Source organism: Ceratotherium simum, chromosome X (assembly GCF_057802395.1).
Source record: "Ceratotherium simum simum isolate JZ-2026a chromosome X, ASM5780239v1, whole genome shotgun sequence".
Lineage (NCBI taxonomy): Eukaryota > Metazoa > Chordata > Mammalia > Perissodactyla > Rhinocerotidae > Ceratotherium > Ceratotherium simum.
Window position 1 is genome coordinate 20,569,573 of NC_141940.1, and position 24,570 is coordinate 20,594,142.

The 24,570-nt window shown below is 47.0% G+C and overlaps 1 protein-coding gene across 2 annotated transcripts in view; it reads right to left on the reverse strand.

Annotated features, from left to right (window-relative positions):
* ARHGAP36 (Rho GTPase activating protein 36) overlaps positions 1–23,787 on the reverse strand; it is a 31,598-nt gene extending 7,811 nt beyond the window's left edge. Inside the window, exons 1-2 of one of the 2 annotated variants that reach the window (XM_087427654.1) lie at positions 23,727–23,787; positions 237–395 (exon numbers count right to left, since the gene is read on the reverse strand). In XM_087427654.1, coding sequence (XP_087283780.1) covers positions 237–395; positions 23,727–23,784 — 217 coding nt within the window. In that variant the 5' untranslated portion in view covers positions 23,785–23,787. Of the gene's footprint in view, positions 1–236; positions 490–23,726 lie in introns of those variants that run through there. The other variant, XM_014792785.2, reaches the window with a different exon arrangement.
* Positions 23,788–24,570: the final 783 nt, after the last annotated feature.

A 24,570-nucleotide genomic window follows, 5' to 3' on the forward strand; every position in this document is an offset into this window, starting at 1 on the left:
CTGCCCCACAAGCCCCCAGGCTTCGACCCAACTCAACTAATCTTCACCTCTTCCGCAATTCAACAAACACCCTTCAACTCCCACTTCCTCAGTTCTCCAGGCGCCAGGAGAACCGACCAGGTCTGAGACTAGGCACAAGCCCCTCCCACCGTCCTGGACCCCCAACTTGTCCAGTCCCGTCCGAGGGGGTCCACTCGCCCCAAGGCGAGGACGCCACACTCCGGGGTACTGCTCACCTCTGTCAGGTTTGAATTCAGAGAGGAAATGTCTGGCCACGAGTTCGTGGTAAGCAGTCTCTTGCAGCTTCAGACGCTCCAGCTCCGAAAGACTGTGTATCGATATCATCTTGGTCCTGCGGTCCGGGTTGTGTCCTGGGGCTCCTCCCAGGACGTTCACTAAAAAAATGAAGGCGGACAACAACAGCAAAGGGGGCATGATTCTGGGGCACAGTGTCCTTGCTGCCTTCACAAAAGGAATGCAGCCACCCATTCTGGAATCGGATGATTATCAAGGCTGCATCATCCAATTGTCACCGGACCTGGTGGAGGGAACTATGGGGGGAAGGGTGGTAGAGGGGGAGGGAAAACTGGGAGGCGGCTTCACCCTCAAGCAGAGCTGCCTCTGGTAGCTTTTTAAAAAAAACCCAACTTAAAAAAAATCAGCTCTGAACCAACAGTCCAGAAAAGAGAAAACCTAATTAGGCAAAAAAAAAAAAAAAAAAAGATTTTAAAAAACCCCAACCAACTTTACTCACAATTATAAATTGCCCATTGAGACAAGAATAAGGTAATATTTTCCATTAATTAATGAGAACATTGATGGGGTTTATTTTTAGTTTTAAATGATAATAATGCTGTCTAGGTTGAGTGAAATGGGCACATTCATCTAGGTTAGGAGTACTGTAAATTTGTACAACTCTTCCAGAAAGCAAACTGGACACATGAATCTGGAGCCAAAAATCATCCCCAGGCCCTTTGACCCAGTAATTCCCCTTCTAGGAATCTATCCTAATGAAATCTCCCTACAGACAGGAAAAACCAAATGTACATGACCCATAACAGTAAAAAATTAAGGGAAAAAAAGCTAGTCCAGCAATGAGACTAGTTAGTTACATAAATTATGGAATGGGCACAGTATGGAAAATTATGCAATCATTAAAGTGATGTTTACAAAGAGCTTTTAAAAAACAAATACAAAATACAGAATTATTTTAATTACGAATACAACTATGTGAAGAAAAGCATGCATAAAAATAAAAGACTGAAAGAAATGCACCCAAATACTAACAATATCTGTATCAAGTGGTGGGATTTTGTTTGCCTGTTATCTATTTACCAAAAATTGTGCAACTTGATTATATTATTTTTTCATGAAAAATCATCAGTTTGTACCAAAATAAACATCATTTCCAGGCCATTTCTAGTGAGATTTCTTATACAGGATTGGTGATCAGAGAGAACTTATTGTCTTAGTGTACTGGCAAACCTATTTTATGTGTCCCTTCTCCATGGTGCCCACCATCTCATATTGCTCCCAGGCTGCATCGGATCCCCCAGTGGGGATCTCCCTGGACCCCATGTAGCATCCTTTCCTTTATTATTCATTTGTTCTTTCATTGATTCATTAAAAAAAAAAAAGAAACCTATATTATGTCCACTTTGCGCCTGGCACTAAAGTTTCACATATGAGCAAGATAATATTACTCCTTTCATAAAGGATTTAACAGTGCAGTGAAGGAGATACACAGGTTAGCAACAATTTACAAAATCGTGTGATAAGTCAATTGGCCAAAATATAAACGAAGTACTGTGAGAGCAGAAAGGAGGAAACAACAAAGTGGGCCTGGAGACAGGGTGGGGGGAGCGTCCAGAAAGAGAGAATAGCTTGTGCAAAGGCAGAGAGATGGGAGAGAGGTTATTATATTCTTAAAGCTGTATAAAAGGGATGGAAGGAGATAAATCTGGATAGGCAGGGATGAGGTCATGAATGGCCCTGTAAGCCATGTTAAGGAGCTGGACTTTCTCCTGAAAGCAACAGGGAACTACTGCAGGGCTTTAATTGGGGAGTGACAGAGTCAGAGCTGCGGCTTGGAAAAATCGCAGAGAGCAATGAAAAGCCTGGTTTAGGTAAACAGCATGAAGTAGGTAGATCAGCCAAGAGGCAAGAGATGCTGACACAAGTCAGTGTCACTGGGGCTGGAGCAGGGGTGGATTTTATGGGTATAATTGACAGGACTTGGAATTTTTTGTTGTAATGGAAAGGAAAGAATTTAGGATAGCTCGAAGTTTATGGTTTGGGTGAGCCTGTAGATGCTGGTTCTTGACAGAGAAGATAATTTGGGACATGGGGAACTAAACTCTTTGACAAGAAGGGAAATGGTTACATGCCACTTTTCTGAGCTCCCCTTTCCCATGGAGTTTTATGATAATATTCTATATATTATCTGGGGCGGGGGAGAGCTTAAATTCCAAAGATCAGGTAATGCTGCTTTGAGAGAGAAAAGGTAGGTAGGAGTTTATCATTCAATAATCTATATGAATGAGCTCTGTCCAAACAAAAAATCCCACCCTTCTTTTGCTTCCAAAATTCTCTTTTGCCCACCTTCCTTAATGGCCAAATTCACAAGTCAGAAATAAATGCTTGCCGGATAACTGAAGTGCAGTATGAGGAAGGATGAGGAGTCTTTCTATGGCTTTTGAACTGAGCTAAAAGGAAAATCCATAGCATAGATTTTTTTAAAGCTCCTTCAACTGCAAAGCATCATCTCCTGGACCCAAAGTGAATGCCTATGCCCAACCACCAAACTACATCCACAAAATGACCACTTTAACCAAAGGCGCACACACAGCCCCTAACCACAGTCCCAGACTAAGTCTCTAGCAATCCCCCATTCAGGTCCAGAACCTATTAGCCAAGGGTCTCATCTTGACACACACAGCCTAGCTCTGGCTTAATTTTTCTGACATCACTCCCCCTCTCCCCTTGCCCCAATTCAAACATTTTTATACCTGTTTTGGAGTTGCAGCTATTTCTTCTTGCTGAGGCTTACCAGATCTGGTCATCCAAAGAGTATAGCTGGCTTTTTCACGCAAAAATCAAGATGAAAATCAATCCCTCTTCCCACCCCCCCCCAAATAAGGTAAGAACAAATAAGAAAGCCTCAAAACAACACCAGCCAAAAAAAGAGAGAGAGAAAAGCCTTTGAGAGATGAGTCAGCCTAGATGCTTACAATTCCGAAAGAAATCAAAGGCCTTAGAATAAACCGTTTGTCATTGCCTCCTGCTCAAAGATACGGGGCTAAACTTAAGAGCAATCATATGCTGCAGTTATGCCAGCAAAATTGACACTGTCTTGCTTTCCTTCAACCCTCTCAAGGCACCAGTAGAATACAGGATAGAAGCAGAGTTAGGAAGGCCAGTATGCCCAGACAAGAAGCAGATAGGCAGGGTGGGGAGGGAGAACAAGTAAGCAGCCTTCAACACTATGAGAGAGGCACATAACAGGTTCTTGAGATTTGAATACTTGTCCTCAGGCCTGACTTTCCAAACTGAACACAAAACGAGGCTCCTCACAGGGAACAAGGTGCCAGGAGACCACTCTTCCTCCAAAATGACTTCTCCTTCCCCATTCAGCATGCCCTGGCACTGGCCTGAAGTGACCATGACATCAAAAGGATACTCAGGAAGGAACATGAAAGCAAGCCCTCTCAGTTTCAGCCTAGAATTCAAGACATTTGCAAAAACAATATCCTTAGACAAATATCTGTAGTGGCCACTGGAGTTAGAGATAAAGAGAACTGAGTTCAAAGCCAAGCTTTACAATTTCTCAGCTGTGTGACCTTAGTAAAGTCGGTTGAATCCTCTGAGCCTCAGTGACTTCCTCTACAAAATGGGGAAATTATGCAGTACCCATATTAGCAGTTGTGTGAGGATTAAATGAATAACGTATGTGTGATATTTAGCATTGGTTTTTAATAAACACATTGATATTGAAGATTCTTTGCAGAGGGCCTGATTTTACCAGAAAATATCAAGTTTCAAAAATGTAATTACATGAAATTAGAATTTGTATCAATGCATCCAATGACTTACTCTGTTCAATCACTACTAAATCTGAAGTAAATTAAAACAGGTAAGGAGATCTTGGGAGATTGTCGAGAATAGATCTTTCTTCTTCAATCTCCAGTGCATCAGGGTATATAAAAAAATCATCTTAAAAATTTTAGAAGAACTAACTGCATAGGTCAATTTTTCAAATGCTATTACTCAGATTAGCAAAATGCCTATGTCTCAAAATTTATTTCTCTTTCAAATCATCCAATTTTACAGTGTGACTAGCAAAAGAACATATAATTTTATTTGGGTCAGTAAAGGGGCTAGGATATTAGCAGATACCAAAAGAGAGAATTTGAACAAAGAGCAGAGGACCACCCCAATCAAGTCTCCAGTAAAACAAAAAGGGGAAACACACATGAATGGCATCAAGCTTGTTCCTCACGTCCTCTCAAAATGCATGGCACAGATGGAGAAACAAATTAACGTCAGAAAGGTCACTCTCTTCGACATTGTGAGGACAGAAATGCTTTCAGCTAGGCATAAATCCACAGCCTTCACAATTTGGAGGACTAATTTACTCCATTGCCCCCATCAAATAGTTAGGGATGGCACAGTGCTCACTAATAAACACCTATGAGAAAAAAAAGCAAGGACTGCACTGATGCCATTGTTTGCTTCCTTATAAATTAGGCACTTTACTGTACCATCAGAATTTTGCTCCAAACCTCTGAGAGCTCCTCAGAGTTTGAGAAATTGATAGTGGACAGGGCTGGGTGCCCAGAAGGTATAGCATCTATGTTATTCAAATGTCTACAGGCAGGGACAATGGATAAAGACACCTTCATTAATATATCACAACATGGGAAAGAGATATGGGTCTCTGGATAAAAACATTTGGGCACCAATTTGGTCTGCTGGCACATTACCTCACTCATCCCTGAGCATTAATGAGTTAGCCTTTAAGTCATTATCCCATAACCTCCATTTCAGCAAAGGCTGCAGTTGTGATGAACAAAATGGCTCATTTTATCCTGTGCAGTGATGATGCCCCAAGATAATTAAATTTGGGGACAGCTTTCTTTAGTATGTGGAGTCAGCCCATCAGATCATAGCAGAAGCTCATAAACTGGAGGTAGTACTACTAAAATATATTGACGAAAGCTCTGGCTTCAAAAAAGGAATGTTTCAGGAACTGCTTAGAATGAATGAATCAGCGATAGAAGGGACTTAGCCATCACCTAGTCCAAAGCCTCCATTCTACAGTTCAGAAGACTGAGATTCAGAGAGGGACAGGAGTTTGCCCAAGGCCAAACAGCAATTTGACAGCAGAGTCTAGACAAGAACCCAGTTCTTCTCAGTCCTAGGTCTCTTTCCACTGCCCCATCCACCTTTGCTCTTAATAGCTGCAAAATAATGCATAGCTAAATAATGAAATCAAAAGAATGGACACATAATCAAAGCCTGATTCCATAAGCCAGGGGAGGTCTTAGCCAAAGGCAGACGGCCACCACAAATTACAACCTCTTTGTAAAACAAGTACAGTCGTCATTCTACAGATCATGGGATGCCCTTTTTAAATTTTATTGACAAAAGAAACAACTCAAGTGCAGGATGGTGAAAGGCAATCTTTATGCTATAAACATCCCAAAGGGTAGTGTAAACAAGGCAACATGACATCAAATGCAACAAGATGTAGATAGTCTCACTATTATCTGCAGTATGTGTCAGAGTGCATAATAGTGCTGGCATCACAAGCTGTGTCACCGTTTATCTTTTTTTTTCCTTTCGGTTGCTGCTTCTATTACGTCGTGGCAGAAAAAGTAAAAAAATAAGATGTTCCATCAATAGGAGGTAAAATTTTTTTAAGGTCTAATTTGTCTCGTGCTTTTCATTTTCTCAAAAGCTTTCCATATGTCCATTATCTCCAGACCATAGCACACAGTAGGTGTTCAATAAGTGTTTGTTGGGTGAATCATAGGATTATAAACTCTAAGGGTTTTGAGAGACTATAAAGGTCTTGTAATTAAAACAGCTATTCATGATTCATGGATAAATGAATCATGCCACTTTATTCTCACAACAACCCCTGCGAAAGAGGCAGGTTGGGTATTATGTTTCCCCATTTTACAGATAACAACAAACTAGGGTTCTGGAGAGGTTGTGACTTACCTGAAGTTGCACAAAAATGCCATGGAGGAATATGATCTGGGAACCAGCTGTCCCTACCTATCCTCAGGCCAGGTCTTGCCCTTCCCACCAAACTATGGTATTTCTTGGTATTCATCACCACATCTGCTGCCTGGAACCGGGAAAGTAGGAATCAAGACTACTTTCTTTCCTAAGGAGGTGGCTGGATTTTTGAGGTCTTATTTATACACACTATTCTTGAGAAATGAGAATGAAGGCAGATGATGGATAGATAGATGGATAGATAGACAGATAGATAGATGATAGATAGATCTAGAGACACAGATAAATTTAGTCTTTGAAAAAGACTATTATGAAAGGTAGAGGAGAGGAATCAATAGAGGAGAAATGCATCAACAGCCCTGTGTATTCCTGCCACCACATCTCTCACACTAGCACCCCCCCAAGCTGACAGCATCGCATCCTAAAAAGGTCTTAAGATATGGACTAGAACTTAGGTTCAAATCCCAGCCTCACAACCCATAAGTTCACACATTCACCAACCCAGTGACTTGTAGCAAATTATCACACTTTTCTGAACGTTAGTTCCATCACCTTACAAAATAAGAATTATGATACCTATTAGGTGTGGCTATGGTAAAGATTAAATAAAAGATGGGATGGAATGAAAGAATCCTCCAAAGGAAAGAATCCTCTGTACCAAGGAGAGGAATTGCCCCCCCAAATTCCTGAGAGTCAAATTTGAGAGGAAGACTCAGCATAAATGCTACTATCTGGAATGAGGCAGATAGTGACCCCATTGAAGAATGCTCTTGCACCATTCTTTGAAGGTGAAAATGGGTACTCACCCCCTGTCAGCAGGAAGCACACTTTCAGAGGGGATGAGTTGAACTGTTTCTTCACTGGGTCTTTCATGATCTGAGATGCAAGGCAGCTAACTGTGGGGGTTGGGGGATTAGTCTAGGCTCTGAAACGTAGAAAAAAGTTAACTGGCCCACAAAAGGGATTAACTCCCTACCTTTGGCTTCCTCAGCACAGTGTGCAAGCCATATATGCTACGGATGGTGGAGGAAAGAGGGGAGCCATCTGGAGTGGAAAGCCCCAGTTCCTGACCTTGGAATCTTGCAGCCTTGTTGGAAGTCACATAAATGTCAGGAGTCTGAAGGACTATCAAGAAAGGCCCATGGGTCTAACATCATCCTTACCTGCACTAATTTAAATACATTTCCTCTCTTTTGTTCCTTTAAGGAACATTAAGAATTGACTATTTCCTCAGGTCCACCAGCACTGGGCAGACCCTTACTCAGCTGTAGGTTTTTAGTATGCACTCAGTAAACTCTGATTTATTTTTCCCTTCTCAACTCCCCTTCCCCCCAAGCCCCCCTCTTTAAGACACACTCCCTTTCAGACACACATATCCTCTCTCACAGTCATCCATACACACATGCATCTTCATGCTGTCTCACATATGCATTATTACACACACACACTCACACACATACAGAATAGACCTCTCTGATGTATTGACTACAACAGAGGGAAAGAGAGAAATGAGACTTTGGATTAAATGGACAGCCATCAAGCATTTGTCCCTCCAGACCACAGCTGGGGCTTCTACAGAGTGGGCATGAGAGAGAAAAGACCAATAGGGATACTCCCCCAAACCACGACAGAGGCCCATCAAGGAAACCTTCAGAATCTGTGCTGAGAGCTACCACCCTTTCACCTTTGTGCCCCCACCCGCTCCTGCTTCTCCTCTCCTTTGATTTTATCTTCCCCAACAAGCATCCAATTTTCTGCCAGTTTTCTTTTTCAAAATCCTGTCTGAGTGGCTGTCATAGGGAATTGGGGCTGTGGGAGATATTTTCTCGGTAGCTTTCATGATAGAAATGGTATTTTAAAACTACATTAAAATAACCACATTTTTTAAAGTATCAGTGTCTGTCTGTCTGCCTGCCTGTCTACCTACCTATATATCCCGCTTCAAAATCAGACCACTGTCTTGGCTATGATGGAGTGAAAAAAGCCCTAGACCAGGAGTCAGGAGGCCTGCCTAGTTATTAAGCACCTGAGTGGTCTTGGGCAAGTCGATGAGCATCTCCAAGCCCGAACACACCCAGCGTAATTTATTATTACCCTGTTTATGTAAGATCACGGTAGAGACAAAGCCCTCACGTCTGCAGAGTCCTTGATTCTTCTAGAAGACTTAGCCAACTCCAGGACACAGGGCCACGCTGCTGCTGTCCCGTCCGTAGCTGGAAAGAGAGAGCGCCCCCGCCCCTCCAAGCCTACGGGCACTGGAGTGCGGGGGGGGGGGGGGGGGCGGGGGGGGAGTGTATCTAACCGGGTCTCCCTCTCCCTCCCTACTGGAGCCCCAGCCCGGCTGCTGGCCCTTGACCCAGAGCTAGGTGTCGGCGGAGGGAGAGGGAGCGGGGGAGGAAGAGAAGGACGGGAACCGGCCCGCCGCGGACTTTGTGCCCTCCGCCTCAAAGGGTTGTCCTGGGCCTCTGGCTGCCACTGTGCTGCAGAGCGCGGCCTCCAGGCTGGGTTGCGACACGCGCGTCCCGCCCCTATGTGGCTCAAGAGAGCGCAGAACCTGCAAAGTTAAACAAAGCCCCGCGGCGCGCAAAGACCCCTGTCCGCTGCCTGCCCCCGCCGAGAATTCGAAAAATTAAATCATTCTTGCATGCTCTAGGTTTGAGCCATTGAACGCGCAAACCTGGGCAACTTGTTTAACACTCACAGGCTTCTTCTCCCTCCCTCCCTCACGTCGGAACCTTCAGTCGGAGTGCCCTCACCTCCCACTCTAGCCCCTCAAGGGGCTGCACTCAGGCCCCTGGATCCCTGCCCCTGCACTACCTCTTGGCGATTCTCCTGGTCCGGCCAGGGAATAAGTGACTGCGTGACCCGCTGGTCAGTCCTGCGGCGCTGCCCGTCCTGGGACGAGCTGCAGGCGCTGCGAGCACTTAGCTCTGCCGCTCAGATTCCCCCACTCTCTGTAAAGCCTTCAGCGATGGGGCAGGGGCTGATTCATAGCAATTTTCCACGCAGCAGCCAGCTCAGTGCCTTACGCATACCTGTTTGCTAAATTCCCTGGGCTACTCCCACTGTTTCTCATTGTACCCCACAATCTTCTCTCCCTTTATTCTAAGCTGATCTTTCCAAGATTCAGCCCAAGGGTCCCTTCCTCTGAGTGCTCCGAATTTCCCCTCCCCTGGCCATGCCACAGGATCTCACATTACAGGTGAAGGAAAGGCAGAAGAGGAGGTTCAGATAGCCAAGAAACTTACCAAAGGACACAGAGCTAATTAGTGGCAGAGCCAAGAGGAAGGCCTATGACTCCTGGATCCCAGCTCAGCACACTTTTTGTTACCCCTCATTGCTTCCCTTCTGCCCTGACTTGTATAGCATTGGAGGGCAGGCAACATCCCTGTCGGCCCTTTGCACACAAGAACTGCACAAGGAACAACCCACTCCCCTCCTCGCCTCACTCTTCCTGCTGCTTCTTTCTCATCTTTTCCAGGGCCTCTGCTCTTCCAAACTCAGACAAAAAGATCATTTTGTTCAAAGTTCAGCAAGAGCAAACAGAAGCTGACTTCACAAAGTCCTCTATGCATCTGGATGAGAATGGTCTCAGCAACCTCCCCCCCCAACACACACACACACATGCACGCACATTGCTACAGTCTTCATCTTTCTTTTTCTATCCTCTTGGCACCTGGAGAAGTCAGAAGGCCATTTACATCTGCCCAAACCATCTTACCTTCTAATACCTCTTCCAGAAATGCCTTCTTCTAATCTGCAGCCCAACAATCATATACACATCACTGTTCAACCAAGCAAAAATATATCATTCACAAACACTAAATATTCTCATCTGAGGCGACAAGGGCAATATGGGTTATAAATGCAAGATCTCAAGTGGGGAAAATTTCAAATACACAATTACACCCCTTCCCAATTGAATTTTCTCCTCTATTGAAAGAAGTAAATGGACAAAGGGAGAGTGTTGTTGACACAGAGGGACAGGAATGGAAAAGAAAGAGCAGAGGAGAGTCAAGAATGTCAGAGACTATGGGTGAGTCCTGCAAGAGGCAAGCAGAGGGAAGCAGAGCCTGGCAAAGGAGAAAAGGAAGGGGGGTTTGGGGGGGTGAGGGAATTGGGGGGGGAGTGGGGGCGTTGGGGGGGTCCACAGGGCAGCTGCTGACTCCAGGCATACATAGGTACAGGGGCAGCCCCAGAAAACATGGATTTATACTCCAAAGGCTCAAAGATGTGGCTTTTAGGGACCTGGATTGGAAATAAGATCCAGAAGCCCAGTGGCAAGTCTCTCTTAACCCTTTGTGAAGGGAGAGAGCTTCTGGCTCTTGCAGCAGCATTGGTGGCGCTCTTTTCACTTTAAGTACCACCTCACCATCGTCACTACAACAAAGATGCCCTCTTCCCCTCCTCCTCCCTCTCCACCACTCCCCCCTACGCCCCAAGCAGTAATTAAATAAATCTTACCAAACACAGGAATGTAATTTGAATGTTGAGGATGGTTTTCCCTTCCATTGAAGGAAAGGATCTCTCCCTCTCCTCCTGCTGAAAATGGGCTGGGTGCTGCCCCTTTATACATTCTAGAGCACCAGATCAAGAGAGGGGGAGAAAGAGAGGGAGCAGCAGTTTGAGGCTGGTCCAATTTGTCCCTGGCATCCTCTGTCTCTCTTTCTCCTGTTGGGTTTTTCTGCAGCCCCTCCTTCTAGCCCTGGCAGCTCTGCTCCCCTTCCTCACTGCAGCATCTTGCAGCCAGTTCTCCCACTCTTGTGATAAGGACTAATATTGGGGTGCATCCTCCTGGTGATGTTTGCTTTCTAATGTGGGATCTTAGACTGATATGTCAGGGAAAGATTTGAGTTGGGGGTGGGTGGGTGTCACAGAAGATGAAAAGAGAAACCCGTCCAGGTAGCCATCCTGTGTTGCTTGCTGGGAAAGCAACACAGGTTGCACTAGATGCAACTGGGAGACGTGATTTGAACCTGAGTGCATAGGGAGCCAATTTAGGCAGAGGACTGGCAGGTTGTTGGCTTGGGTTACAGTGATTGCCTTGGTAACATAAATACATAAAGACCACATGATATATTAGAGAGAAGGTAGATGACTGATTATCACTCAGCCTCAGTTTTCTCAACTGCAAAATAAGGGAATAAATGCTCACCCCATAGCACTGTGGGAAAGTGTGAAATAACATCAGTAAAGTGCTTAGCACAAGGCCTGGCACAGATCCCCTTGCCCCCTTAACTTCCTTCTGGTGTTGGGCAGAGGAAGGAAAAGGGCTTGCCCAAGGTAACACAGCAAGTAGTGGAGTCAGGATTGGAACCCAGGTCTCCCAAACATCCCCCCAAGAAGGGTGCTTTCCACTCCACTTCCTTCTCTAAGTGGGCTGCCAAGGCTTTCCTTCAGGACTTGGCTGGGGTACACGAGGGGAGGCGCGTCAGGAGCTGACTCTATGCATGTGTATATAGGCACTCGATCACTTAGTCGCAGCCTCAAGGGCTCTTCTTCCCCATCCCTCTTCTCATCATCACTCAGGTAATCTCCCCATGCCATCTTGGACTGATTCATTACCACTTTAGTGCCACCTCTGCTGCCCAACTCTGAGACAGTGACTCACCCTCTAGCTGGCCAGGGTCTCTGCCCTCCAGGAAAAAGACTTTCTTCTTAATTGACTGCAGAAGTCTCAGCCACAGTGAGACAATGCCCTTCCAGGCAGGCTTAGAGCTGGAGGGCTTTGAGGAGGAATGGAATAGCCCCCTGTCTAAAAGCCACTGCCCTTCATCCCCACAGTGCTTGGGGTGCTGCTATTGGAGTCTTCTCTCTAGATTCCTTATGATAACTCCTTATGTGTTCTCAAGTCTCAGTGTTTCCAAGGGATTTCACCCAGGGCATCCATCACTTTGCCGCATGTATACTGCCTGTGCTGTGTCTGGCACTGTGCTAGGCACTGGCGAGACGTAAGGTAAGAGGAGATGTCCGTGGCACCCAATGAGTGTTCACTACAAATTAAAAAAAAAATTTAACGTAGCAACTTGGAAAGGGGGAGAAGAATGCAGGGGTGAGTAAATTAGTAAGTCCCTGGGAGGGGTGGAGGTGATGGGCAGAATGAGCTCACTTCAGCCCCAAGGATTGGGTTTGTGACCTGGAATTTCTTGTGGCTAGTGAGTGGCATCACTAAAATCACTGGTGCAGGCATTTTTCTTAAACACAGCACATTGATTACGAAATTGAATGTTAACTGAACCCCTGTCCATCCTCTGCCTTTCCGGCCTGGCTTGGGGGCATCATCTGGTGCCCATGTCTCCCTCCCAGCCTCTGATCCCTCCTTCCCCAAACGCCCAAATCTTTATGTTTGATGAGGGTGAGGGAGAGGAGGAAGGAAAGGAGGAGGAAGGAATGGAAGGGAATGGACATCTTTAGGATTCTAACTGAGATAAGCACTTTACATATGTTTCCTCCTTTAACCTTCACAACCACCCCGTGACCAAGCCAGTGACTTGCCAAGGTAGTCAGCTACGAAGTGGCAGAGCTGGGGTTCGAACCTAGAATGACTCCGAAGCCTGTGCACTTTGCACCGGAAGGCGCTTTACACATGCGCTGCAGCGGGTGAGGGGGCGTCCTCTTGCTCCACGTCCTTCACCTACTGTCCATTTCAACAGAAAGGAGGCAAGCTGAAGACAGGAGCCAGATGGTCATCTGGCCGCGGAGAATTCTGGAGTGACCCCTGTAGCCCGCTACAGTGGGAGGGGACCTCAGAGTTTCCCCTAAAACTTTCCCAAGAGCTACGCCGCCAGAAGTGCAAAGCACCTTCGGCTCCTCTACCGCCCCCTGCCGCTGGTGGCTCCCCGAGCAAAGGCCACTGTTCTCAGGAGGGCTTGTGTGCTGAGGAGAAAGCTCACCGACTGTCCGTCCAAGAGCTGTCGCGGGCTGGTGCTGGGCTACAGATTGCTCTGCCAGATTTAGTGGCATAAGCGGGAGGAACATTTATAATACCCTACTATGTGTTCAGCGCGGTGTCAGTGATTTCTAATAGCCATTCCCTTTTACGTAGAAAATTAGTTGCTTTTCAAAATAGCTCTCCATTAAGGGAAGTCTCCAAGCTAGATTAGAACAGGTTTCGCAAAAAGCTTGTCCGCGGATCTAAACTGCTCACTTCTTGAAACCAATAAAGCCCTCCACCCGTAACAGTTGCCCAATCTCTCAGGTAGTGGAGGAAGAAGCACCCCCGCGCCGGGGGGCAGAGGTCAAGGCTTGTGAGAGGGTCTGGGGGAGGGTGCGGGGAGGAGGAGCCTCCGGTGGGGTCGACAGTACGCTGAATCAGGGTCCCCGCGGAGCTCTAGCGCCAGCCGCCCGCCGGCGGATTCCCCGGACCTTCCAGTTTTCCTGGGTTCTGACTGGACCCCGCCTGGACCCAACTCGCTCACTCCCTTTGCTTAAGAATGGGGAACTGGCGTGTCAATAGGGGCAACACCCCGGGTCAAATGGAAAAGAGCGTCTGTGCCAGCAACGCCTCTCACACCCATCCCCCCTCCTTCCTTCCCCTCGTCCCCTCCGCGCCCCCTTCTCTTCCGCCCGGAGGGGAGGAGGGGGCGGGCTATGTGTGAATGTATGTATGCATGATCGCGTGTGTGCGCGCGCGCGAGTGCGGTTCGTCTGTGTGTGCGTTCGGTGTGTGGCTGGGTGTGGGGTGTGTGCGCTCGGTGCATGTTTTAGTCCGAGTGCTTGGTGTGGACTGTATTTGGTTTGCGCTGGGACATGGAGCGTGTGTTTGTGCAGTGTTTGTGTGTGCATGCTTGTAGGTTGTATGTTTCTGCACCATTATAGTGTGACTATGTGGGTGGGGTCTGGATGTGGGTGTGTTCGATGTATGCTTCTACCAGAGTTTGTGGTCATCCTGCGGTGAGTGTGTATATGTGTGCAGTGTGTGTATGTGCCCGTTGAAGCTTGTGTGTATATGTGTGTTTGGTGTGTGTTTACCCTGAGATGCGCTGTGTCAGTGTGGGTTTACGGGTGGTGTTTGTTGTGTGTGGTGTGTGAGTGTTTTCATGAACAACGTGTCTTGATATGTGAGCCTACTTAAAGTGTGTGTGTTCAACGGTTTGTGTGTGTGAGGGTGCGGTGTGCGTGTCTTTGAGTGTGATGTATTCATGTGTGTGGTGGGGATGCATGTGGCCAGTGTATGTGCTCAGTTGGAGGGATGGAGACCGTGTGTGTCTTGGAAGGGGGTTGCCGAGTGTATGGGTGTGGTATATGAGAGCACGGAGTTGTCTAAAGAACCCAGGTGACCGCACGCTTGGTGTGTGTGTGTCTTTTTTGGGGTGGGGGGCGATGCACCGGGACTGGGACAATGAAGGTGGTAGGGGCCGGCGACCAGGTCTGGGTCTCCCGCCGGCCTGATCTGCCGGGTCTGAGTCCTCCCGCCCACCGCTGTGCGCGCAAGGCCCGCTGGGGCAGGGTGTGAGCTTACCTGGCTGCTTAGAGGAAAGAAGAGGAGGGCACCGCACGTGATTGGCCAGGTAGGGCGCCTAGAGCGCGGTCCAGGGGCTGGTGGGAGTAAACTGGAAAGATTCTTGGTCACTCACCTGACACCTCCCAGTTCGTGCCCAGCAGAGCCCAACAATTTGCTCAGGGCCTGGCTGTTTCACACCTCCTTGGCTTTGTGTGGGCAGATCCAGTTGCCTGGAATCTCTTTCCCCCTGGGCCTCGTGACAAACTCCTACTTATTTTTTTAAGACCTAACCCGAGTCACAAAACTTTCTCTGCTTTTCTGTACCCCTGCCTCCCAGTTGAGGGCTCCCTCCTTGGAGCCACCATAGTTACACTCTTCATATTTCTCATGATACAACCATACATAACTGCAATTATTTGTTTCCCCTTTTAAATTCTGAACTCCTGCAGAGAATGCCTGGTATATAGTAAGAATAACAATAGTGATCATAATAATAACGGTACCATTTATTAAGCATTTATGGTGTACTATGCACTGTGCTAAGTGCTCTTACGTGCATTATCTTCTTGAGTCCTCACAATGAGCCTATAAGTTAGATAGAGGTATGATTATCGCTATGTTACGCATCATACATCAAGCTCAGAGTAGTTAAGTAACTTCCCCAAGGTCACACAGCCAGTAGGAGGCAGAGCTGGTATTTGAACCGAGATCTGCCATGCTCCCTAAACCTTTCTTCTATACCAGGCAGCCTCACCAAGAGTCCCCTGATTCCTGCTAGGCATTGAAGTCTCTATCAAACAGTATCATTTCCCAACAGATCTTTCTTTTGAGTTTGCTGACAGCAAGCACCAAGAGTGCTCAGCATAATTACTTTCTTTGTCTCTCAGACATCTGATACTTTCTCCACCTAATTACCTGCTTTGTTGACCCCTCAAAATCTTTAATTACTCTAGGCTCATAAGCACCTCACCAGCTCCAGTTCGGGGAGCTCTCCTTAGTCTGGTGCTGAAAGAAAGAGCAGAGAATGAGCATTTTCTCGCCATAGGGTCAGGAGAATTGGGTACTGAGGGGAATGGGTGTGAGGAGTCAGGATGGAATAAGGGAATGGTTTCACAGCTCCTCCAGCACCATTTTTATAGGATTACCACCAGAAATTGGTATCCAGTATTTTTCAAGCAGACCAGTCATCTCCATATCAAACTGCACATAAAAAAACAAGCAAAGCCCCCTCAGAAAAAATTCCTGAAAGGACCCCATTTTGTATTATTCATGATGGGGGGGCGCACTGTGCTTGCCTAATGGGGCTCATGCTGCTCTAATGCCTTCCAAGCAGCCTTATCTGAGAAATCCAAAATAAAATACATCGCATTTTGGGGAACACATTTATCGAGGGGGGGTTGTGGGCCCAGTCACAGCTAAACGGCTGCTGGAAGCACTGGCTTCCAGCTCAGCCCCCAAGGAACCAGCCTAGACTGCTGCAAAGGGGTCAGGGGGTGAACAAAGGGACAATTCAACAGTGGTGAGTCACTTCGCCACTGTTCGGGGGGGAAAGTGAGAAGCATGATTTAAATTGCTACTGTTATTATTGTGCCCTTTCAACTGGCACAAATGAGCCTGGTGTGTGGATGAGAAGCAGCTGGAACATCCATAAAGCTTCCACCCCAGCTGGGCCTGGGTCAGCAACTCATCCTGGGTGGGCAGAAAAATCATTGCTTAAACTACTACGTAGCCAGAAAGTCTCCTTTTGGGAAAAAAAAAAAAGGGCTAGAGAGGCAGTCTAAGTCACACACGGCACAGACTAGCTGAAGCCCCTTGGTAAGTCCGTACAAAAAGTTCATGCGAACTTTGGTGTCTCCCAGCATCTCCTCTCAGGCACTTGGCTTTCCTGCTGATGTCGAGCCAATCTGACCCCTGCTGCCTCTCATCTGAATACACCAGCTCCACTCCTACTGCCCCACATCGCTCATGTGAGTCCTCTCCCTCTTCAGAGGTTCTCTCCCTGCCTCCCACCCCAACACACACATGCACACACGCACACACACACACACCACACACACACACGCATGCCACTGGATCACCTGTTGTAAGTCCCACCTGGATTCACGAAGACTGTCTGGTTCACTCTAGCTCAGTGCTCCTACCTGTACAAAATGGGGGACAAACTTCCACTTTGAAGAAGCCGAAAGCTCCAAGGTTGTGGCTCCAAAGATGCAGTCCTGGAGCAGAGGCTCTAAATTAGTGTAATGGAAGGCTGTCCTCACTCCCCACCAACCCATATAAATGGGGGGGTAGGAGGAGCTACCAGGACCCCTGTCAACACCATCACCACCATGGGATAGACACACACACACACACACACACACACACACACACACTTTCCTTGGAGCTTAAAATCCTCACTATAGGTCTCTCTCCCTTTGGAGTTCATAACATGAGGACTATATGGGGAATTGTAAAGGTAGAAAAATGCTTTAATAACCCCTGTTACTGTCAAATGTTTTAATAACCCCCCTTACTGCCAAATGTTTTAATAACCCCCCTTACTGCCAAATGTAAATAGAGATTTGCTTGTTTTCACCCTGAAAACAAGAACCCATAGGAGCAGGGCAACAAAATGTGAATTTTATTGAGAGAGATCTTGGTTTCCCCATGAGAGTAAAACCCTTTAAAGATCAGGACCTTCATCTTTTTCATGAGGGCAGAGGAACTTTGGCATGAGACAGCTTTGAGTTTGTATCCCAGCTCCATCACTTACTTGCTGTGTGATCTTGGGAAGGTTACTTCATCTCTCTGAACCTCAGTTTTCTCATCTGTAAATTGGAGATGTTAACACCTGCCTTAGAAATGCTCAGATGACTGAAGGAGGTAAAATATTGAAAGCGCCAGCCAAACGCCTAACATGTATAGTAAATGTTCAAGAAAAGGTTAGTTAATTCCCTCTCTTGCTTTACCCCCCAGCACCTTCTCATATAGCCCAGAGTGTCTCAGCCAGCGTGTTCAGGGACTGAAACCGACTGACTGAGCTGCCAATTTTCCTCATTACTGGTGTGTCTGACGCTCTTGAAATAGCCCCTCTTCTTTTAGGATGATGTTTTGATCAGCCTAATGCAGCCCCGGAAGAATTGGACCCTAAGTCCAATTCTCACTCTGCAGTTTCCCCTGGCAGTGTTAATGAGACCAAGGTTTCAGAGGTAATACTCTGTACAGGAAAGTTTCAAACTACCTGCTCAGCGTCTCAACTTCCCTCCACCCCAACTATGGACTGAGCTCCCCAACCCTCACTGCAGACCCAGTCCGGACCCTATCTCCTAAATTTGTGCCATTGTACTTAAGAGAATGACAGTGTGAACATTTCCTGGCTAAACTGCCCCATGACTCCTGTTCGTTTGGGTTTTTTTTCCCCCTCACTTATACCCTAGAAATTAAGAAGGGTTCCCAAGGCCACCGTTTTTCTAGCAGCCACCAAGGTTGGGGTATAGATGGGCCCATGAGGGGAGAGATGATGTTTCTCTGAGAAAGGCTTTGCAGCACGTAAACTACAGCTCCAATTAGTTATTTATCTGTTCACAGTTAAAGGAAAATAAAATCTACCCTTTGTCAAAAATGGTAAAGTGAAAGAAGACCCCAATCTATGCCCTTTCCTCCCTGATGCTGTTGCCTCCCTCTAGAGACAAAAACAAGTCACTACAAGCCAGAGCTGCATTTAAGCAGGGAGTGGTGGGGCAAGGTTAAGAAGTTGAGGGTAGGGGGCGGATATAATCCCAGAGAGGGATAAGGAGGCTACAAAGTAGAGAAGTATTGAGATTCATGGCAGAAAGAGCTCTGCGAGGCTGGGCTTCAGGTGTTCCCAGTCTCTGGAAGATGCCTTCAACTCCTCCCTCTCCTTCACTCCTCTTATTCATCCTGCGTGCTGCCCCTCACTCACCAGAGACTCCACCATGCAAGATAATCTATTAGTGAGTCCCTCTGAGGATTTAGGAATTTAGAAAAGCTTCTCCAGCTTCTACCCCTGTCTGCTTCTGAGGAGGTCCTATAGCCTCTGCTCTGAGGAGGGAAGTGGGAGGGGTAACAATTAAGAGTCAGCCATACGATACAGAGAATAGTTGAAGTAGGAGTTTAGGATGGGCCCCAGCCGCTTCATGAGCTTCCCTGAGTGCAGGGACCTACCAGTTGCTGGGTATTACGTGCCCATCCCAAGGAAGCTGTGTGGTTTCTCAAGAGGTGTATCTGAGACATGACAGTAGCTGCCAAGGCTCATCAAACATGCTATCTACCTACTGCTGCTGATACATGTGAGAACAAATGATACTACCAGAAGGAAACAGAAATCGTTTCCTAGTGACTCAGAGCCCCAGCGATGAGGACACAGGTGGTGTTTGCATTGCATCTTCCAGTTGAAATGTGCACCTTTTCATAGAAAGGAATCTATAAGTAATCAAGTAAATCAAAGACCAGAATTTTGCAGTCAGGGAATATCAAGATGGTATTGACCACCTGGTAAATGTCTGCTGTGTATCAGCTTAGTGCTAGGAGCTTTGCAAATGTTATCTCTTTTAATCTCAGTCAAGCTTTGAAATCAGACCAAAAGGGGTTGTAATCCTTGCTCAGCCACTGTGTGGCAGTGAGCAAGTTACTGAACTTCTCTGAGCTGTCATCTTAAAATAAAGATAATACCTCAGAGAGTTGTTATAAAAGTTAAATGAGATTGTTTATGCAAAATGACTAGTACATAGTAAATATTTAGAGAAGGAATAAAACACATCTTTGCATACCTGAGACATAGAAGCCATTTAATATAATGATATCTACAATAATAATAATAATAACTATTATTACTATTATTATTTATAACCTGGAAATGTAGGCATTATTATATCATTTTAAGAGAGGTGAAGTAACTTGCTCACAGCAACACTATAAAAGCAGACCTGGAGTTAAAACCAGTTCTGCCTCTTCCTGCCCAGTGTTAGGGGACATTTCATGATCATTGTGAAGATCACATTTGGCTGACCTGATCTAATCATTACATTTAAACTAAAATTTGAAGGAAAAAAAATCTCTTAGATTAAACTATGTATAGTGGGACTCTAGATCATTGTATTGACTATTTGCATATCATAGGCCTTCATTTAGCCTTTTTAAAACCTTTTTAAATTATACAAGTAATTTAAGAACAAATTTGATATAGATTTTAGGAAACATAGAAATAACTATTATCCCACCAACTTAATAGAATCTCTTACATTGTTGCTGAATTTTCTTCTAGTCTTTCAAAAATGCATATTTGACACAGTTATACTGTTTTCCATGTAGCTACATATTCTTCATAAACACCTTTTTTCTGGTTATATACTAGTCTAACAAGTGGGTATGTCATATAGTTTATTTAATCATTCCACAATTGTTGGACATTTAGGTTGTCTTAGTAGATAAGTGTGAAAAAAGGAATGATGTTGCTTTCACCATTGCCATAATCACCCTCAGGGACCTGGTTTATCAATGTCCAATATGATTTCTGTCATTTGATATTTAAGCTTGAGGAATGTCAGCTCTACTACTGGAGCCTGAGGTCCATTTGCAAAAGTATCATTTTCTGCCAGTTTTCATCACAGAGATTCTGCATTTTATCCTCATGGTGGGTAAAGTGTGGGGCTAACCTAGGAACCCAAGCTCTAGGGTGTCACATGTTTTTCCTGTGGAGAAATGTCTTTTGAGGTGCAAACATGTGATTTACAGAGGAACTTTGGGAAGTCCTGCCATTGGTGAATGAGCGTGCTGGTCTGATACCATGACCAGGGGAGTGGGGTGTCTCATTGGCAAACTTGCTCCGGCTCTGGAAAAGAATCCTGTTGCAGCTCAACCAGGCCTGGCCTCGGCAAATCGATGAGGTCCCATCTCCAAGAAAAGATCAAATTTGCATGTAAAGTGGGCCCCAGGGTCCCTTCAGCCTTAGAATTTTGGCTGCCTTACAGAAGTCCAATTGTCTGAGGCTAAATCCAATGCCAAGAGTGAACTGGGGAGAGAATTTCAAGTGGGTCAATCGTGCTGTCCGTTTCCCTGGGAAAGAAGACCTTTCTGGGCCCTCATTCTTCCCAGATCTCAATGATGCCTTTCCCAAATGTCTTCATATGGTTGTCCACTGCCATTGCCACCCTCAAAAGATTGCTGTAACATACCCACTATCTCCTGGGCAAAGTGGGGTGGGGGGAAAAACATTTAGAATACTTCCCCCACTCTTCCTAGTCAGTGGCCAGCTACTTCCCCCCACCCCTGACTCCTGAGGATTTCTGGAAGGCATTTGAAGGGAGGCACCAAGGGCAATTATAGCCCTACAGAATATCAACAGTTACCTACAAAGTTACCCTTCATGTTGCACAGCATTTTTTAGGGGGAGTGCAGTGAATAGCTTCTTACCTGGTCAAAAAACTGTAGCCAAAGACTGTTTACTTATTTCAAAGTGATGTTGTGTAACCTAAGTGAGATCATAAAGGACTGAGCCTAGGGCCCAGCATCTGGGAAGTACTTCACATATATTAGCTGCTGTTTTATCAGTTGATGTAGGCAGTGGTGTGCCACTGGCATATATCAGGGGACAGGTCTCACCAGACTGGAAATACAGTAGTCAATATAAGGTTTTGCACTTGGGTTCAAACACCAACTAAATACAGAGTGGAGACTCTGAAAAGAACTTGGGTTTACTTAAAAAAAAAAAAAAAAGAGTAGCTTCAGTTGAAAGTACTCCAATATAAATAAACTATTTTTGTGAACTGGGTGGCATGTACATGGGATTTGTGTGTGGTGTGTGCATGTGTGATGTGGATATATTGTGTTGTGTGTGAAAAGTATGTGCTGCATATGAAGTGTGTATGTGCATTCGTGACTTTGTATGTGGACATGTGTCAGTGTGGGAATGTGTCGCCTAATGGTGGGGATATGTTCTGAGAAATGTGTTGTTAGGCGATTTCATCATTGTGCAAACATCATAGAGTGTACTTACACAAACCTAAATGGTATAGCCTACTACACATCTAGGCTATATGGTACTAATCTTATGGGACCACCGTCGTATATGCACGCACTCTGTCGTTAACCAAAATGTCGTTATGTGGTGAATGACTGTATGTATGTGAGTATCTATGGCTATGTATCTGTGTACCACGAGTGTGACGTGGGCTTCCAAAAGAGGGAAAGTCAGCCCTCCAGGACTATATTTACAGGGGCACAGCTGGAAATCCTCTTTTGGCCAGGTCACTGGGCATTGACAACTTGGAGCTTGTATAAAAAAGAGCAAGTAGAAGCCTTGCGGCCATTTCACATGTTAAACAGATGAAGGAACTGGGGAGGTTTGGCCTGGATAAAAACAGAGGCAAGTAGGGGTGGGGGAATGAGGAGGACTGGTACTGTTCCCTTGGAAGGATCATGAAGATCAGCGCCAGGGCCAGAAGGACATAGATCTGGGCTCAGTTTAAGGAAAAGCCTTCTAATTCTAATGACATGGCTGTCTTTAGATGGGTATGGGCTTCCTTGTGTGATGCTGACCCCCTCTCAACGGGGTAATTTATAAAGAAGCGTTTATATCCTTGATCTCATTGGAGTCACACAACAGTCTTGTAGGCCAGGCAGGAGTGGAATGGTTCCTAATAACCCCTTTTCAAGGGTAGGGTGTTTCAAGGGTAGGGTAAAGCCTTAAAAGGCATCTTATGAAACTTCCTTATTTTTTTTGATTCACCAGGATCACATAAAGTTGAAAAAATATACAGAACAAAAGTTAAACTCTCTGTGTGTATGCAGATTACTTTCCTTTTAAGAGACCTTGTGGCCTGCCAGAGACTGTACTTGAACTTACTAGGCATGCTGCAGTCCCTTACAGTAGGTGAGACTCCTGGGATGGCTCTTAGCAGGGTGCTGCGGCTGGCAAGAACTAAAAGCAGCTTTCTGCTGAATTAAGTTGCTGAGGCCCCTTCTCTTTCTGCCTCCCCTCCCCCACCCGTGAGAGAGCAGAGGAAAGAGGAGACAACCCCAGGTTTGGTCTATGGCTGGTGACCAATGACGCACTTTCACCAATATAGATTTTGGAGGTGGAGACTATGGAAAAACAGGTGGCAGTGGGGGCAGGTGGCGGCCTGGAGGGGGTGGGGCCTACCAAGGGGGAGTGAAGGACGGTGTGGGTGAGGGTCCTGGGAAATCTCAAAAAGAAAATATCAGTCTCCTGAAACTTTAAGGTGGAAAAAATCATCGGTGTCCAAAATGTACTTTATAGAAGCAGTTCCAGGAAAGGGGTGAAATGCCACCTACATATTTAGACCCGTGCTGTGATCTTTGCACACCTATGTCCTCAGCTCCACAGGGATAGGGGAACCAAGTATTGATCTCAAGTACCCAAGGAAAGATCCAGACTGAAGACCCCAGGCCTCTGCCATTGGGCAGTTTGGGGCAGTGGGCAGTTGGCGAGCCTCAGCAGAACCAGATTTGCTGCCAACTCCTTGTCTGACCTTGGGCAGGCCTTTCCCATCTCTGGGCTTCAATGTCACCATCTCTTAAACGAAGGGGTTGAATTCGACGACTCTAAGGGGCCCATGTTGACAGTCTGTAGTTGAGATTGGGACAAAGGGGACAAGCTTCAAGGCAAAAGGACCTCCCCACCTCAATCTTCAGGGTCCCTGGGCCCTGCATGCCCTGCCAGGGACGTTTATCCTGGGGCCTTTAGGGCCCTTGGGTTGCAGGACGGCGCTCCTGCGCGTCTGGCCCCAGTGCTCTGGGTGTCCCTGAGACCGGCTAAGCCAGCGACTCCGCCCCCGCGCTCGCCCCGAGTCCCGCCGAGTCATTAGCGCGATTGCTCCTTGTTCCCGGCAAAGCTGGTGATTTATGCGGGGCCTCGACGGGGCAGTCCGTTGAGCCAGGAACAATTAGCTAAAAGCCAGCGGCAAGGGAGGCAAGGGGGCGGCGAGCCAAGCCCCAGGGCTCCCAGCCGGGGCTGCAGCGGCCGGCCACCCCCGGCCAAGCACCCCAGCCCCTGGACTCGGTGGGCCCCACTCACCACGGCGGGGGCGGGGCTCAAAGGCCGACGCGAAAAGGCAGTCCAGAATCCACGCCATGACCCGCGCTCAGTGCCCGGCAGCCTGGCAGCTAGCTTCCGCGCCGGCCCCCGCACGGGCCGCCCTAAGTAGCCCCCGGTGACCACGCCCTGAGCCGCACCCTGCACCCAGCTAAGAGTGTCTTGGTCACCGGACACCTCGAGCATGTCATGAAGGGGGCAGGGCCTCAGGGGAGCCCCCCCTCCCGCCAGAGGAGAAGCCGCTGGTCCCGCAGACCCTTCCCCCACGCGGAGCGAGGCCAAAGCATAGCTCCTGTCCCGGGAAGCTTTGACTCTGAGGGCGGGACCCTGCCCCTACCCCAGGGAGCCCAGAGTCTGAGGGGAGACGCCATCTCAGCCATGGTGAGCCCCGAATCTGAGAGGGAGGGGAGGTCCCTGCCCCCAGGAGCCCTTAATAGGCCGCATAAAAGCGGGCCTGACCCCAGAAGCTGGAATTTGAGGGCGAGATGGTGCACCTGTCCCAGGAAGCCTCAGATCTGAAAGCAAGACTGTATCTCAGCCCTAAGAAACCACACGTTTAGCGGAGACGTCATCTCAGCCCTCAGAAGGCCCAATCTAGGCGGGAAGCGGTGTCTGCCCCAGGAGCCCTGAATCGGAAGGGGAGGCACGGTCTCAGCTCTGGGCAGCTCCAAATCTCATTTTACGTCACTGCTCCTTTCTAGAAGACCAAGAATGTGAGTAGGAGAAAAGAGTTTTGTCCCCCAAAGAGCCCCAAAGCTGAGAGTAATTTTACTGTCCCTGCCCTGTGGATCCCTCAGGGAACAGGGAGATGCTATCCTGCCTGGGA